The sequence below is a fragment of the Hemibagrus wyckioides genome, linkage group LG20, assembly GCF_019097595.1.
Source record: "Hemibagrus wyckioides isolate EC202008001 linkage group LG20, SWU_Hwy_1.0, whole genome shotgun sequence".
NCBI lineage: Eukaryota > Metazoa > Chordata > Actinopteri > Siluriformes > Bagridae > Hemibagrus > Hemibagrus wyckioides.
This window is the reverse complement of record NC_080729.1, coordinates 3,245,341-3,258,535: the sequence shown is the minus strand read 5'-3', so window position 1 is coordinate 3,258,535 and position 13,195 is coordinate 3,245,341. Positions and strand designations below refer to the sequence as shown.

The window sequence follows — 13,195 nt, the reverse complement described above, 5'->3', positions numbered from 1 at the left end:
TTAAAGGTGGCATTTGTAAATTTCAGAAAGCAGCACAGCCATGGAACAGAGCTCGTTAGTGTTAATACAATTTTGTTGATACATCATCGCCACCCACTGGATATATTTTGTATGAACATAAAGAGGATATATAAAATGGTGGTTAATTATGATATCGCTGTGACAAACTGTACCTGCATGCAGGGCTGGAATTAGCATAAAGGCATTTTATCGTCCTTTCTGTCAACAAAATAAGCAAATTCTGAGTGATGTGTTAATGGACAACAAAAGGATGGTTGTAAACAGGTGTCCAGTTGGTGTCACCGCCAATCAGCATCAAATATGGACCAAGCCTCCATGTTGGAATGAACTTCCCATTGTCTTGATTCCTATTTGCATGGGCAAACCAATCAGGCTCCGCCCACAAAACCACCAACATCATGAGATTATCTGATGGACGTTAGAAACGTCCTTGTGCATGTTGGATTAAGAGACGTCCCAAACTGCCTATGATCACCACCATTGCTAATTTCCTCAGTTAAAATCTTGTAAAAATATTTTTTTCTCAAATTGCGCCTCAGGTCCAGTCTGAAATCAAGCGGAAGTGGCGGCGGTGGCACATGCAGAGGTTTCTGGGCACCAACACCAAATACCACCATCCTTCTCTGGCCAGCAACGGTAGCACCTCCAACACCCAGATCACCATGTTGACCAAGTGCAGCCCCACCACGCACCGCGTCTCCAGCTGCATGGACGAATTCTCTACCATTTGAGATGACTTACTGAATGAGCTAATATCCAGATATCCCGACCTCTCCCACAGTTTTGGGCCGAGTTCAATCCTGAACTGGTTTCCATCATCGCAATGTGAACCGGCATGGCAGTGGAATGCAGCCGAGTTTAGACGGTCGGTGTTAAATAGGCATGCGGTTGAGTGCATCCATGATGTGAACGCTGATGTTCTTAGTCATTCTAGACGCTAGCCTTTAGCGAGGGAGACTCTGTGTGTGTGTGTGTGTTGAGGGGGCAGGGATGGGGGGGTCTTTCGTTTATGGTTTTGGGAAATGTCATAATCAGGAACATTTTGTGACATGCAAATATTATTAATCAGCATCAGTTGTCAAAACCAGAGTCAGAAGATTACATTCTGTGAAGTATGTCCTATCCTGTCCTGTCCCACACACACACACACACACCCCAGGTTCGGGGCAAGGATTTGTGAGCTGACATTTACTGCTGTCATCTCCTTTCATCTCTGCCTCATTAACACACACAAATTGGATCCGATTGTCTGTTTTCAAACCCTTAATTACCTGTGCGGTGACCTCAGAGGTGTGTATTAGGCCTGTTTTATTCCTGATTAGTGCTCTCGTTATTACTTGGATGCACCCAGCATGAACAATCAGTCTTCTTGTCTGCTTTTCCTATTTGTTATCCTTTCCTTGTTTTATTGTAATTGCAGACTATAAGGTCTGTTCCACTGACAGTCATAAAGAATGTTTCCTTTGAATTCCTGTTTATTTATCATGTCCGTCCACGTGTATGTATATATTCAGGGTGTTTTGTGCCTGTAATTGTTATTATTATTTTTTTTAGATCTCTCTGTAAATGTTGCCATTGTACGTTTTGTAAGATTTGTATTGTACATGAAGTGTTTTATTGTGCTATATTAGTTCAGACAGTTTAGAATACTCAGATTGTTTTTATATTTCTACACGTAGGGACCAAAATGTCTGTAACTGATCAAAAATGATTTATTCTGTGGAGTCTCATGAATGTTTACATGCATGCTCTGAATACGTGTGTAGAAGAGAGCGCTTATTTATGTACACGATGTTATGCTGAGATCGGTCGAATAAATAGTTTTGCAGATATTTTGCACTCACGTCTGCTGAATTTTCGCTGTTAGATTTCATGTAATAAGTGGAACGATGGCTGTCGGTTCTGTTGGACATGAACACAGCCAATAAGAATGAAATAGACGCCGGGGGTTGAGTGTACGAGAGATACCATCTTTGTTTACATGCACTTTTAAATACATTCCATCTGTTATTTATCCTCTAAATCCCTTGTTAAATCAAACCCCCAATAAACCAAACGTTCCCCATCCCCTGCCCCCTGCTTGCCGACACGCAGCACTTGACCCCACCAGATGCAGGAGCCAGACTCGACCTCTAATTTAATAAGGAATCCTGAGCATCCCGTTGTTAATAAACTGGATGATCCGCCAGCAGAGGCTGGTCCTAGTCCAGCTTAACTAAATGTCTGTGGTGTTAAAAATTTACAGCTACAAAACACTACATTTACATTTCTGGCATTTGTCAGACCCACTTATCCAGAGATACACTATGTTGCCAAAAGTTTTGGGACATGTCCTTGTACATGCACATGAATGTAATATGGAGTTGGCCCGCCCCTTTGCAGGAATAACAGCTTCAACTCTTCTGGGAAGGCTTTCCACAAGGTTTAGGGGTGTGTTTATGGGAATTTTTGAACGCATTTGTGAGGTCAGGCACTGATGTGGGAAGAGAAGGCCTGACACAGTGTCCACTCTAATTCATCTCAAAGGTGTTCTATGGGGTTGAGGTCAGGACTCTGTGCAGGCCAGTCAAGTTCCTCCACACCAAACTCACTCATCCATGTCTTTATGGACCGTGCTTTGGTCACTGGTGTGCAGTCATGTTGGAACAGGAAGGGGTCATCCCCAAACTGTTCCCACAAAGAGCATGAAATTGTCCAAAATGTCTTGGTATGAAGCTGAAGCATTAAGAGTTCCTTTCACTAGAAATATGGGGGTTAAGCCGAACCCCTGAATTCAATGATTTGGAGGGGTGTCCTAAAACTTTTGGCAATATATTGTACTTACATTTATACAAGTGAGGGATAAGGACCTTGGATTCAAACTCACAACCTTCTGATCAGTTCTCCAACACCTTAACCACTAATCTTCCACCTTCCCCTAATCTATTTTCAGAAATCTTCACCATCTCAATGATCAGATGCTTTCTTTGTTAAATAATAAACACTTTTGAACATGTTTTTTATTATTACTCTCAGAGCGTAGATTGAATTGTCTCTTTAGAAATGTTAATGTATTATGAAAACCCCATTAATATAAACCAGTAATTTCAGAAGATCCGAACCTTGGCTAATGTCAATCGTTTTTTTATTAACTCGTAGCCAAACACTCGGCTTATTTTGGATTTGTTTATTCGCACAACTGACTGACTCACAGTTTAAATGCGTTTCCCTGAACCACGAGAACAAAAGAGAAAATAATTAGCTGCTGTCTCCAAGACGTGGTGATGTATTACATAATAAAACAATGCAATCAGTGGAGATTTCACGCTAATCTGCCACATGGAATAGCAATTTAATAAACCATTTCTGTCTACAAGATTCAGTCACACAGCTTACTCTATTACAGTGATGACTTTTTTCTGTAATTTTTGATTTATTTTTTTTTACATTTTCAGGGGTCATATTTGTCATAAACATGTAATAGAGTAAATAAATCAGTAACTTTGCTTTTACAGCGCCCATATTTCGAAGTCACCTACATTCTGACATTTTTGTGAGTAATGTGTTACTGTACTATATTGTACATTTTAGTGCTATATGTCCAAATGTTTGTGGATGGAGGAGTGGAGGTTATAACAGCACAGGGAGACTGGATGTTATGGTCAGATGTCCACAAATCTTTAGCTGTGTAGTGTGTTATTGCATATTGTAGGATCAGCATAGTGTGTGATTAAATATCAGGTATATAACCATCAGTTTATATTCTATCTATCTATCTATCTATCTATCTATCTATCTATCTATCTATCTATCTTTAGAAGACAATAACCTGTTTGATTATCTGTCTGTTATGTGTGAAAACCTCAGACATCCACACACAAAAAATATGATAATGATTTTGATAGCAATAATTAGAGATTTGATGAGACCACATTGTATCTGCTATAGTGGCATGATGAAACAATACAATTCGATTAATTAACCCAACTTCGTTTAGAATCTGGGGTAGATCTACTGTTAAGACTCAAACAATGCAGAGGAGTGTTTTAGTAATTATCAGAATTAAGGACAAATCATCTTGCTAGCCTGCTTTTTGATGGCTGAACGGATTTATTTGAATCGCCTCATCTTCACACCCCTCTGTAGCTTGCGCTCTATTGATAATGGTTCATGAAATATCCATCTACAGATCCGGAAAATTTAGCCACTCCAAGGGGCCCCTCATCAAGGCACCGCTGGGATTCGAACCCAGGATCTCCTGTTTACTAGACAGGCGCTTTAACCAACTAAGCCACGGCGCCGTGCGCGTCAAAGCCGTTCCTGATTTAGACCAGCGTCGTTATATGCAAAAATAACCGGATTATTTATATCATTACCTGTTTTGGTTCACCTGGCGAGTCAGAAACCACCAACTAAAACGGATTAAGGGATCAGAAAAAATACATATAATAATAATAATAGTAATAAAATTAAAATGGTTTAAACATGCAGAAAAAATAGAATTTATCTGCAGCGTCACTAACAGTGATAATGTGAATAAGTGAAGTTCAAGGTTCACAAAACTCAAAAAATTGCTTTAGAAAACATGTAATGAAAAATAAAGAAAAGTAACGTATTTCCAATGGAATTAAATAAATCACCGGATGTTTAAGAAGATTTGTGAAGCTTAATGATAATTTAATTCCCTGCAAATCTGCCTCTTAACCTCGCGCGCTTTCCTCGGACGCAGCAGTCACGTCTAAGGTGTTCTCGCGCCCCCCAGTGGTCAGAGCTGTGCTGTCCGTGTAATGACCGAGCTCAGTTCACTCGGTTGTGCTGAACCCGTTCAACTCTGCCACGAACTCGCTGAACCCGGCAGTCGCGCGCGCGTGCACGACCCGGCGCTAGGAAGGAGGAGGCGTGAGAGCGCGTGCGCGCAAGAGAGAGAGAGAGAGAGAGAGAGATGCGGTATTAAAAACTTTTTGGAGCACTAATTTATATTAATATTATGTGAAAATTCAACACAAACCTGTCGCAAAAATAATAGCTCTATAAGTTTTGACACGTAGGCAAAATTACGTGAGTTGGAATAATACATGATAATAATAATAATTAAAAAATAAAATACTAAGTGGACTGAAATGCGCGCGCGCGCGGAGGGAAATCACACCGCTGTCGCTTTAACTGCACCGGACCGGAGCGCCCCATATGATTTTCGAGCTCCAATCACCACTTCCCTCATTCCGCACGCGAACATGGCGAGGAAAAGGGCAGTCGGGTGAATGGAAAGGACGCCGCGCAGATGTGAAGCGGAAAAAATCGGTTCTTTCATGGAGAGGGACAGCGTGCATCCCGGGGAGGAGAATCGGAGCTGGTTTGCACCAAAGAGCAGCGCATTACAATGGTCTGATCTTCTGTTCTGGATCGCTCTCACAGCTCAGGCCTTTGCAAACGCTTTACACCTTTTCATGATATCTGTGGCTCTAGGCCTGACCAGCTCCTAGCATACTTTCATTTCTCTTAGTCAATCATTTCCAAAGCTTTCAAGTGCATGATTTATTTGTGCCTCACTTTTCTACTTAGATCTGCCTGTGTGTGTGTGTGTGTGTGTGTGTAAACAGATCTCAGCATTGTTTACTGAATATTTTAGTGTTTTTCCTGCACCTAACACACCTGCTTCGATCTAACTGATATGATGGAGGTGTATTAGAGCTCAAAATGTACAGGACAGAAGGTTGGGAACCTGTTTAACACACACATACCTGTCTCTTTAAAAACGCTCCTTGCAATCCGTAAAGTTTTTAAACTCTTTAAAGGACGCTGTTATTTGGAATATCTCCCTATATTGATTATGCATCATTTATGCAAATTACGCCCCTGTTTACAGTTTCTCGGACCGGAATTTGGCTCCGCCCCTCACAGAAGGATATTTGACAGGAGCCCATTTCGTTCAACTTTTTTTTAGGAAATGAAATCGCCTATAATGAACTGACAGCCAAATAATTCTGTCCAAAATCAGATGCTTACACAACAACAATTAAGTCAGCATTTTAATGCACTTACACAGATCAGGCATTACATTATGAGCAGTGAGAGGTGAAGTGAATAACGCTCCCTGAATAACATCTCCTCATCATGGCACCTGTTAGTGGGTGGGATATATTAGGCAGCAGGTGAACATTTTCTCCTCAAAGTTGATGTGTTAGAAGCAGGAAAAATGGACAAGCGTAAGGATTTGAGCGAGTTTGACGAAGGGACAAATTGTGATGTCTAGACCACTGGATCAGAGCATCTCCAAAACTGCAGCTCTTGTGGGGTGTTCCTGGTCTGCAGTGGTCAGTATCTATCAAATAGTGGTCCAAGGAAGGAACAGTGGTGAACCGGAGACAGGGTCATGGGCGGTCAAGGCTCATTGATGGATGTGGGGAGCGAAGGCTGGTCCGTGTGATCCAATCCAACAGACGAGCTACTGTTGCTCAAACTGCTGAAGAAATTAATGCTGGTTCTGATAGAAAGGAATCAGAACACACAGTGCAGGACGGGTCAGGGCTGTTTTGGTGGCAAAAGGGGGAACAACACAATATTAGGCAGTTGGTCATAATGTAATGCCTGATCAGTCTATAACTTTAATATACAGACATTACACTAATTCTCAAATATGAAAAATCTACACTTTATTTCTCCTTGGCATTTTTACTGCAGTTTATGGTAAAAGAAAAAAATTAAACAGTATATAAATGTCGATAGATAAATGTCTATCTGAAACTCTTATGTAGAATGTCAGTTAAACCGCTGAGGTAGATTATCATGTTGGTGTAAAAACACAGAAGGAAGTTTGTTTGTAAATGCCATTCCTGCTTTTTTAATTGGTTTGCTAATGCATCTCAGACGATGCTCTTGTAATTTCACTTAGAAAAGTACTTTTCGCACCTTTCACCCCTCTAAAAAGCCAGCCTACTAGTGGAAAAGGGGATGCCTTGTCAATTTTCTCACCGCAGTCACGGAGAGTGGTGACCTCTAAAATCACAAACTGCTGCTTTTTAATGCTTGAAAGAGAAGAGTTCGAGAGGAGAGTGGATAAAATGGCACAGTTCACACATCACACTTACTACGAGTAATTTGTGAAAGCCGTAATGGATCGGAACAAAAAGCCGAAGGACATTCTGTCTCTTGGATGCATTAGATATATTTGCAGCGATGTTTAAGTCAGGACTAAAAAGTTCTCTAATTCAGGCATTTCTAAATGAGTAAAAAAGTATTTGTGGTCTTGCACTAGTGTTCAAGAAGCCATTTTGCTGGTATTCTAGATCAAAGAATGGAGGTTCCACCTTAACACGTTTATTTTTAATGTCTCTTCATCATCATTATTCTCTCAGGCACTTGTTCAACACTAACTAGTTCAGGATGCATGGGTTCTTTATTTTATAGAATTAAAGGAGCTTTTGAGACAGAAACAGATTTCAATTTGAATCACGGGCCTGACGTCGACTGGATTTGTGAATAACAAGGTGTTTGTTGGCTGAGCCTGGGGATTTCAGAAAGCCGTAATTCAATCAGGCACATAAAATTCTAGTGGAAATCAGCCTTCAGAGTTTGATACAGGAGCCTGGATAGGAAAAAGAGACTTGCGGAAAATCTTACTAAATAATTGCTGCATGTTTTAAGAATCCAGTTCTTTGTCATGCGGATGTACGAGTGCTACACGGTCATGTTTATTCACATATTGTCCTGTTTCCATGCAGCTGATAGTGGAGAAGACCGCTGAGCACCCATCAGGGGAGTACTCCGTGGTGGAGGACATGGCCCTGCATTGCACTTTCCTGATGGAGCGTCTGAACGAGCAGCGGTTGCTGCAGCCGGACCTGTGCGACGTGGACATCGTGCTTCTGCGCCACAAGGCAACGTTCCAGGCACACAAGGGCGTGTTGGCTGCCTACAGCCCCTTCTTCCACTCGCTCTTCGCCTCTAGTAAAGAGCTGCAGCGCGTGGAGCTATCTCTAGAGGCACTGCGACCGCAAGGATTCGTGCAGATCCTTGACTTCATCTACACATCTAGGCTACTTGTGAACAGTGGAAATGCGCGGGATGTGCTGCGCGCGGCCACCGTGCTTCAGATGGCCAACGTGGCATCGTCATGCCGTGAACTGCTCTCACGCGGCTCGCTGCAGGATGAGCAGCCTGAGAGGGACATTCATACCTGGAGCAGCAGCAACGGAAATGGAGGAGGCAGTGACTCTAACTTCTCAATGGAGATCAAGCAGGAGCAGGATGCATCCAGCGCCAAAATCTTTGGCACCAAGAGCGAAAGGAGTCCGTATGTCGCACACATTGGAGAAAGACAGCATTTGGGGCCTGGCAAGGAGGAGTGTAATATGGAGGTATCGAGAGACTCGGAAGATTCCTTCAACAGGAAGCAAATCATTGTCGAGCTCAATCTCAACAACCAGACTCTAAATCTGTCCAAAGGACTGGAAGGAAGCTGTTCCTCGACGGCGTCCACCGGCTTTGAGGCAGAGAGGGACAACGGCGACTCGGAGGAAAACGGAGAGCAGAGCGACGGCGAGGACGAGGTACCCGGAGGGACGAGCGAGGACGAGGCAGGAGAAGCAGCGCACCTGGATTACAGCATTCCCAAATTCCTGCCTCAGAGGTCTCGCAGACAAACCAGATCCTCGGTGGATGCCATGGCTACAGTAACGATGAGAACAAGTATGAGGGTGAGGCGGGGCGGACGTGGGGGTGTGCGAGGCGAGGAGGAAGAAGAGGAAGGGCTTGGACAGGATGTGAGGCTGCAGGAGAGGCGGAGCTTCCCGTGCGTGAGGTGCCCACAGGTTTTTAGCAACAGCTGGGACATGGAGATGCACGCCAACGTCGAACACAACTACATGCAGGGTTGTGAGAAGTGTGGCACCCGCTTCCTTCTGGATAGTGAGCTGCTCCTGCATCAGCAGACTGACTGTGAGAAAAATTTACAGGTACACACACACACACACACACACACACAGAGCACTGCTTAAGTAGCAATGACATCAACATACACATATCCTTACTTACTAAAGTGATAATAAAGCACGATTCTCCTAAATTCTCCTAAATTCTGATTTAATTTACTGTATACAACGTTTTGCCATTTATTTTTGCCATCTTTTCTTCCTCATGCTTTTGTCTTCCATCCTCTGCAGTGTCTTACCTGTGGCAAAGACTTCAAGAAGCTTTGGTCCCTGCACGAGCACAATAAAATCGTCCACAGTTATGCCGAGAAAAAGTTCACGTGTGAGATATGTGGAAAGAAATTCTTTACCATGGCTCATGTTCGCAAGCACATGGTTGGTGAGTTAGCAGCCTTTCCACATTCATCTGGACCTCCTCCAGAAGCCACCGTGTTTTAAAGCTTCCTGAACAGTTGCTTGTGTTTTCAGCTCACACGAAGGAAATGCCGTTCACCTGCGAGACGTGTGGCAAGTCTTTCAAACGGAGCATGTCTCTCAAAGTCCACTTCCTCCAGCATTCAGGAGAGAAGCCCTTCACGTGTGAGGTAAGTGTTTAGCGTTGTAGACGTAGACGTTAGACGAACGGCATCTGTTTAATGTCTGGCTGCATGTTTGGCAGAATTGCAACGAACGCTTCCAGTACAAGTACCAGCTGCGGTCGCATATGAGCATCCACATTGGACACAAGCAGTTCATGTGTCAGTGGTGCGGCAAAGACTTCAACATGAAGCAGTACTTCGACGAGCACATGAAAACTCACACAGGTGACACAGATTTAAGATTTTACTCATCTCCATTATGCTTCATTCTTTAATGAGAGCTGTTTTTACCGGGGAAAAAAAAGCAGAAATCTGACTTAGAGCTCCCATTTAATGGTCAATTTACTGTTGAAAGCAGTAAATGCTCAACCTCAACCTATCACAGGTGACACTGTGATATACGATCCTGACCTCAGGTGTACTTCTACACTCACACCTCAAAGAACATTCCTCTGTGCACATTGATGATTCCCAGGAGTCACATGACCTCTTAGAGGCTCAGGTGTACAAGCCTTGAATCGCGTATCCTTTCCTTGCATCCCTAGTTCCTCTTTCTGAGACCAGGACACGAGAACAGAGGAACTGCCACCAAAGAGACATGTCATCACCACTAATAGTCAGAAAACTGCTTGTCTGCATGCTTTCCCTATGTCTATATGAGATTCCTCTGCGTTTTTCAGTTTTCTCCTGTCTCTTAAGAACATTGTTGATGGATTGGTGACTCTAAATTGCTCCAAGGTGTGAATGTGTATATATATATATATATAGTGTCCTGTGATGAACTGTGGCCTGTTCGGGGGGTATTCTCGCCTCACACCTAGCATTCGGGATAGACTCCGTAATCATGCTGACCTAATCAGATGAAGTAGTTAGTAAAGAAGAATGAATACGTGATTGAATTGTTGCTAAAATCTTCAAGGCTTACTTAGGGGAAGTGTATCAAGTTAAAAAGTGAAGGATCAAGTGCTTGTTTTCCATGTTTCCTTTCCTTTCACGACACAGATTACAATGGACTCACAACCAAAAACAGTATTTTACATGTTATTTCTTTATCATTCTTCATATCTGAGCTGTAGGTGTTTGCTAAGCCTTCCTATTCACATGTCCTAGGTGAAAAGCCGTACATATGCGAAATCTGTGGCAAGAGCTTCACCAGTCGTCCCAACATGAAGAGGCACCGGCGCACACACACCGGCGAGAAGCCGTACCCGTGCGAGACGTGCGGCCAGCGCTTCCGCTTCTCCAACATGCTGAAAGCTCACCGCGAGAAGTGCTTTCAGGTCAGGAACCCTACCACAGAGGCCCCGCCCACAGAGTTTGACCCCGCCCTTGACGATACGCCGTCGTATGTGACTGATCAGAGTTCTTCAGAACCAAAGGACCCGGGAACATGTTCCGTATTCCCGAGCGCACGGACCCACTCGAGAGACGCGTAACTACTGAACTGTTTCCTTTGCCAAGCTAGAGGTACTTCCTGTTTAGCTTTTGCGTGTAAACCAAGTATCTAAAGCTCCTCAGTTTCCTCAGAGGTCAAAAAAATTTAGTGTGCCATATTTGGTATTACAGTATAATAGCCTTCAGATGTAGCTGCCACTAATATTAAAATCAAAATATCTATGTATGTAAGTATAGTTATATTTGCTATATATATATATATATATATATATATATATATAAAATATACCGGAGAATTATAGCTGCGTTTAAGGTCCTTACTTGTCATATAATAGCATTACATTTGTCTTAGCATTCCATGGGAATCCAGGAGGATGGAAATGCAGTATTTGTTTTAGATGAACTCGACTAAAGCAATCAAAAACCTACCCTGGGAATGTGACCTGATCTAAGGACACGTGACAAGATAGATGATTATTGATCAAAGACAAAGAAGATAAAAATGACATAACTATTTTGAAATGGAGTTTCCAGGTAGGCCCCGCCTACTTCAATTATAAAGCTGGAATTGTACCAAATTGAAGGATTATTATTCATGCCCTTTGTGCTAAGATTTATTTTAGAGATTGTTAAAAGAATGTACGTGAACGTTTGGAGCGATGTTAATGTATGCCTTTTTTTCCATTTATTCTGTAGCGACAGAAGAAAGAATAGCGTTTTTTGGCAAATTTATATTTTTATTTAATTCATGATACGCGTTAGAGATCAGAATATTATTTTCTTCTATAATTCTTTCTAAGTTGTCTTAGATATCGAAAGCTTTCTTTTTATTTGGTCTTTTGTTTGTTAGTGTTTAAAAAAAAAAAAAGCCACGTGATTTCCAATCTGATGTCATGATATATACGTTAGCGTGTGTTAATAATAATAAGGCATACTGCACCTTATAATCAGAATTTGAAGCACTTCCTCGTTGTCGGAGCGGGATGTTTGTCCAAGACGATCCAAACCAGTGCCAAGGCATTTATTCACCATGCTCAAAGCAGAAATGGAGATAAAAAATATTCTATATTATAAGCCTTATTTAGAATTTTCTTAAGATGGATGTAGCAACTCGGTGCTTACGGTCGGTAAAGGCGATGAGTGTAGTCTGGAGTATATATAATATATCACGGTTATGTGATATATCGAGACAAACTGTTATTATCAGTTAGACATATTTGTTCATTCCTGATGAATCAGGTCGATCTTCATGTAGCACTAAAAACTGACTGTATGAACTGAAATAAATCTACACCGATCAGGTATAACATTATGACCACCTGGCTAATATTGTGTTGTTCCCCATTCTGCTGCGAAAACAGCCCTGAACCAAGATGTTAGTAGCAGATCCTTTAGTTGAGAGGTGGGCCTCCATAGAGGGTTAAAGGATACTTACAGGACTTAAAGGATACTTTTGATAGATACTGACCACTGCAGACCGGGAACACCCCACAAGAGCTACAGTTTTGGAGATGCTCTGATCCAGTGGTCTAGCCATCACATGCTCAAATCCTTACACTTGTCCATTTTTCCTGCTTCTAACACATCAACTTTGAGGACAAAATGTTCACTTGCTGTCTAATATATCCCACCCACTAACAGGTGCCATGAAGAGGAGATCATCAGTCTTATTCACGTCACCTCTCAGTGGTTATAATGCTATGCCTGATCGGTGTATATACACACTTTAAATACTAATAAATACGTTGTACTTAAATATGAATTCACAGCTTTGTTCATCGTACGCTCACTTAAGCAGAAAACTTATAATCTCAAAGAACTTAAGCCAAAAGTAAAACTTTTCCTCTGCAAATATTGGAAATTAGCAAATAAAGCCTGTGCTGAATTTTAGGATTTTAAACGATGGCTGATTAACACATACGTTATTATATACAGTACTGTGCAAAAGTATTAACATAGAGTATATTTTCTATAGATATTTTTCCTTAAATGCGTATTTTTTGTTTTATGTCTTTTATATTCATGTAGTAGAAAATAGAAATGATATGATTTGATATGAAAAAAATATGAAGAGAGAAATTTTTTAATATGTTTTGGCACAAGCTTGGAGGAGAAATGTAGCCTCAAACAACCTACTAGCCAATTTCCTGGCCCTGGATTTTACCTTTAATTTACCCAAAGGCGAATTTCGTCGTGATGTAAAGTTTTGCTTATTTTTTACTGTATTCATATCTGAATTATTTTTCTACTTTCCAGAATCTCTTTACAAGTGCTTTCTTTAAAGCTTTTGCA

General features: G+C 41.8%; 2 protein-coding genes and 1 non-coding gene across 4 annotated transcripts in view; 2 read left to right on the top strand and 1 right to left on the bottom strand.

Annotated features, from left to right (window-relative positions):
- Positions 1-1,853, top strand: part of vipr1a (vasoactive intestinal peptide receptor 1a) — a 37,198-nt gene extending 35,345 nt beyond the window's left edge. For both annotated transcript variants that reach the window (XM_058418830.1, XM_058418832.1), the window contains one exon: positions 561-1,853. In XM_058418830.1, the coding sequence (XP_058274813.1) occupies positions 561-752 (192 nt within the window). In that variant the 3' untranslated portion in view covers positions 753-1,853. The remainder of the gene's footprint in view (positions 1-560) is intronic.
- Positions 1,854-4,227: 2,374 nt separating this feature from the next.
- On the bottom strand, positions 4,228-4,301 carry trnat-agu (transfer RNA threonine (anticodon AGU)). The gene has a single exon. It is a non-coding gene; the product is annotated as a tRNA-Thr (tRNA).
- A 662-nt stretch (positions 4,302-4,963) lies between these two features.
- zbtb47a (zinc finger and BTB domain containing 47a) lies at positions 4,964-11,178 on the top strand. The gene is made up of 6 exons (XM_058418828.1): positions 4,964-5,383; positions 7,722-8,954; positions 9,162-9,309; positions 9,399-9,514; positions 9,589-9,733; positions 10,619-11,178. Exons 1-6 carry the CDS (start codon positions 5,381-5,383, stop codon positions 10,942-10,944), a joined length of 1,971 nt encoding a protein of 656 aa, XP_058274811.1. The 5' UTR covers positions 4,964-5,380; the 3' UTR covers positions 10,945-11,178.
- The last annotated feature ends 2,017 nt before the right edge of the window (positions 11,179-13,195 follow it).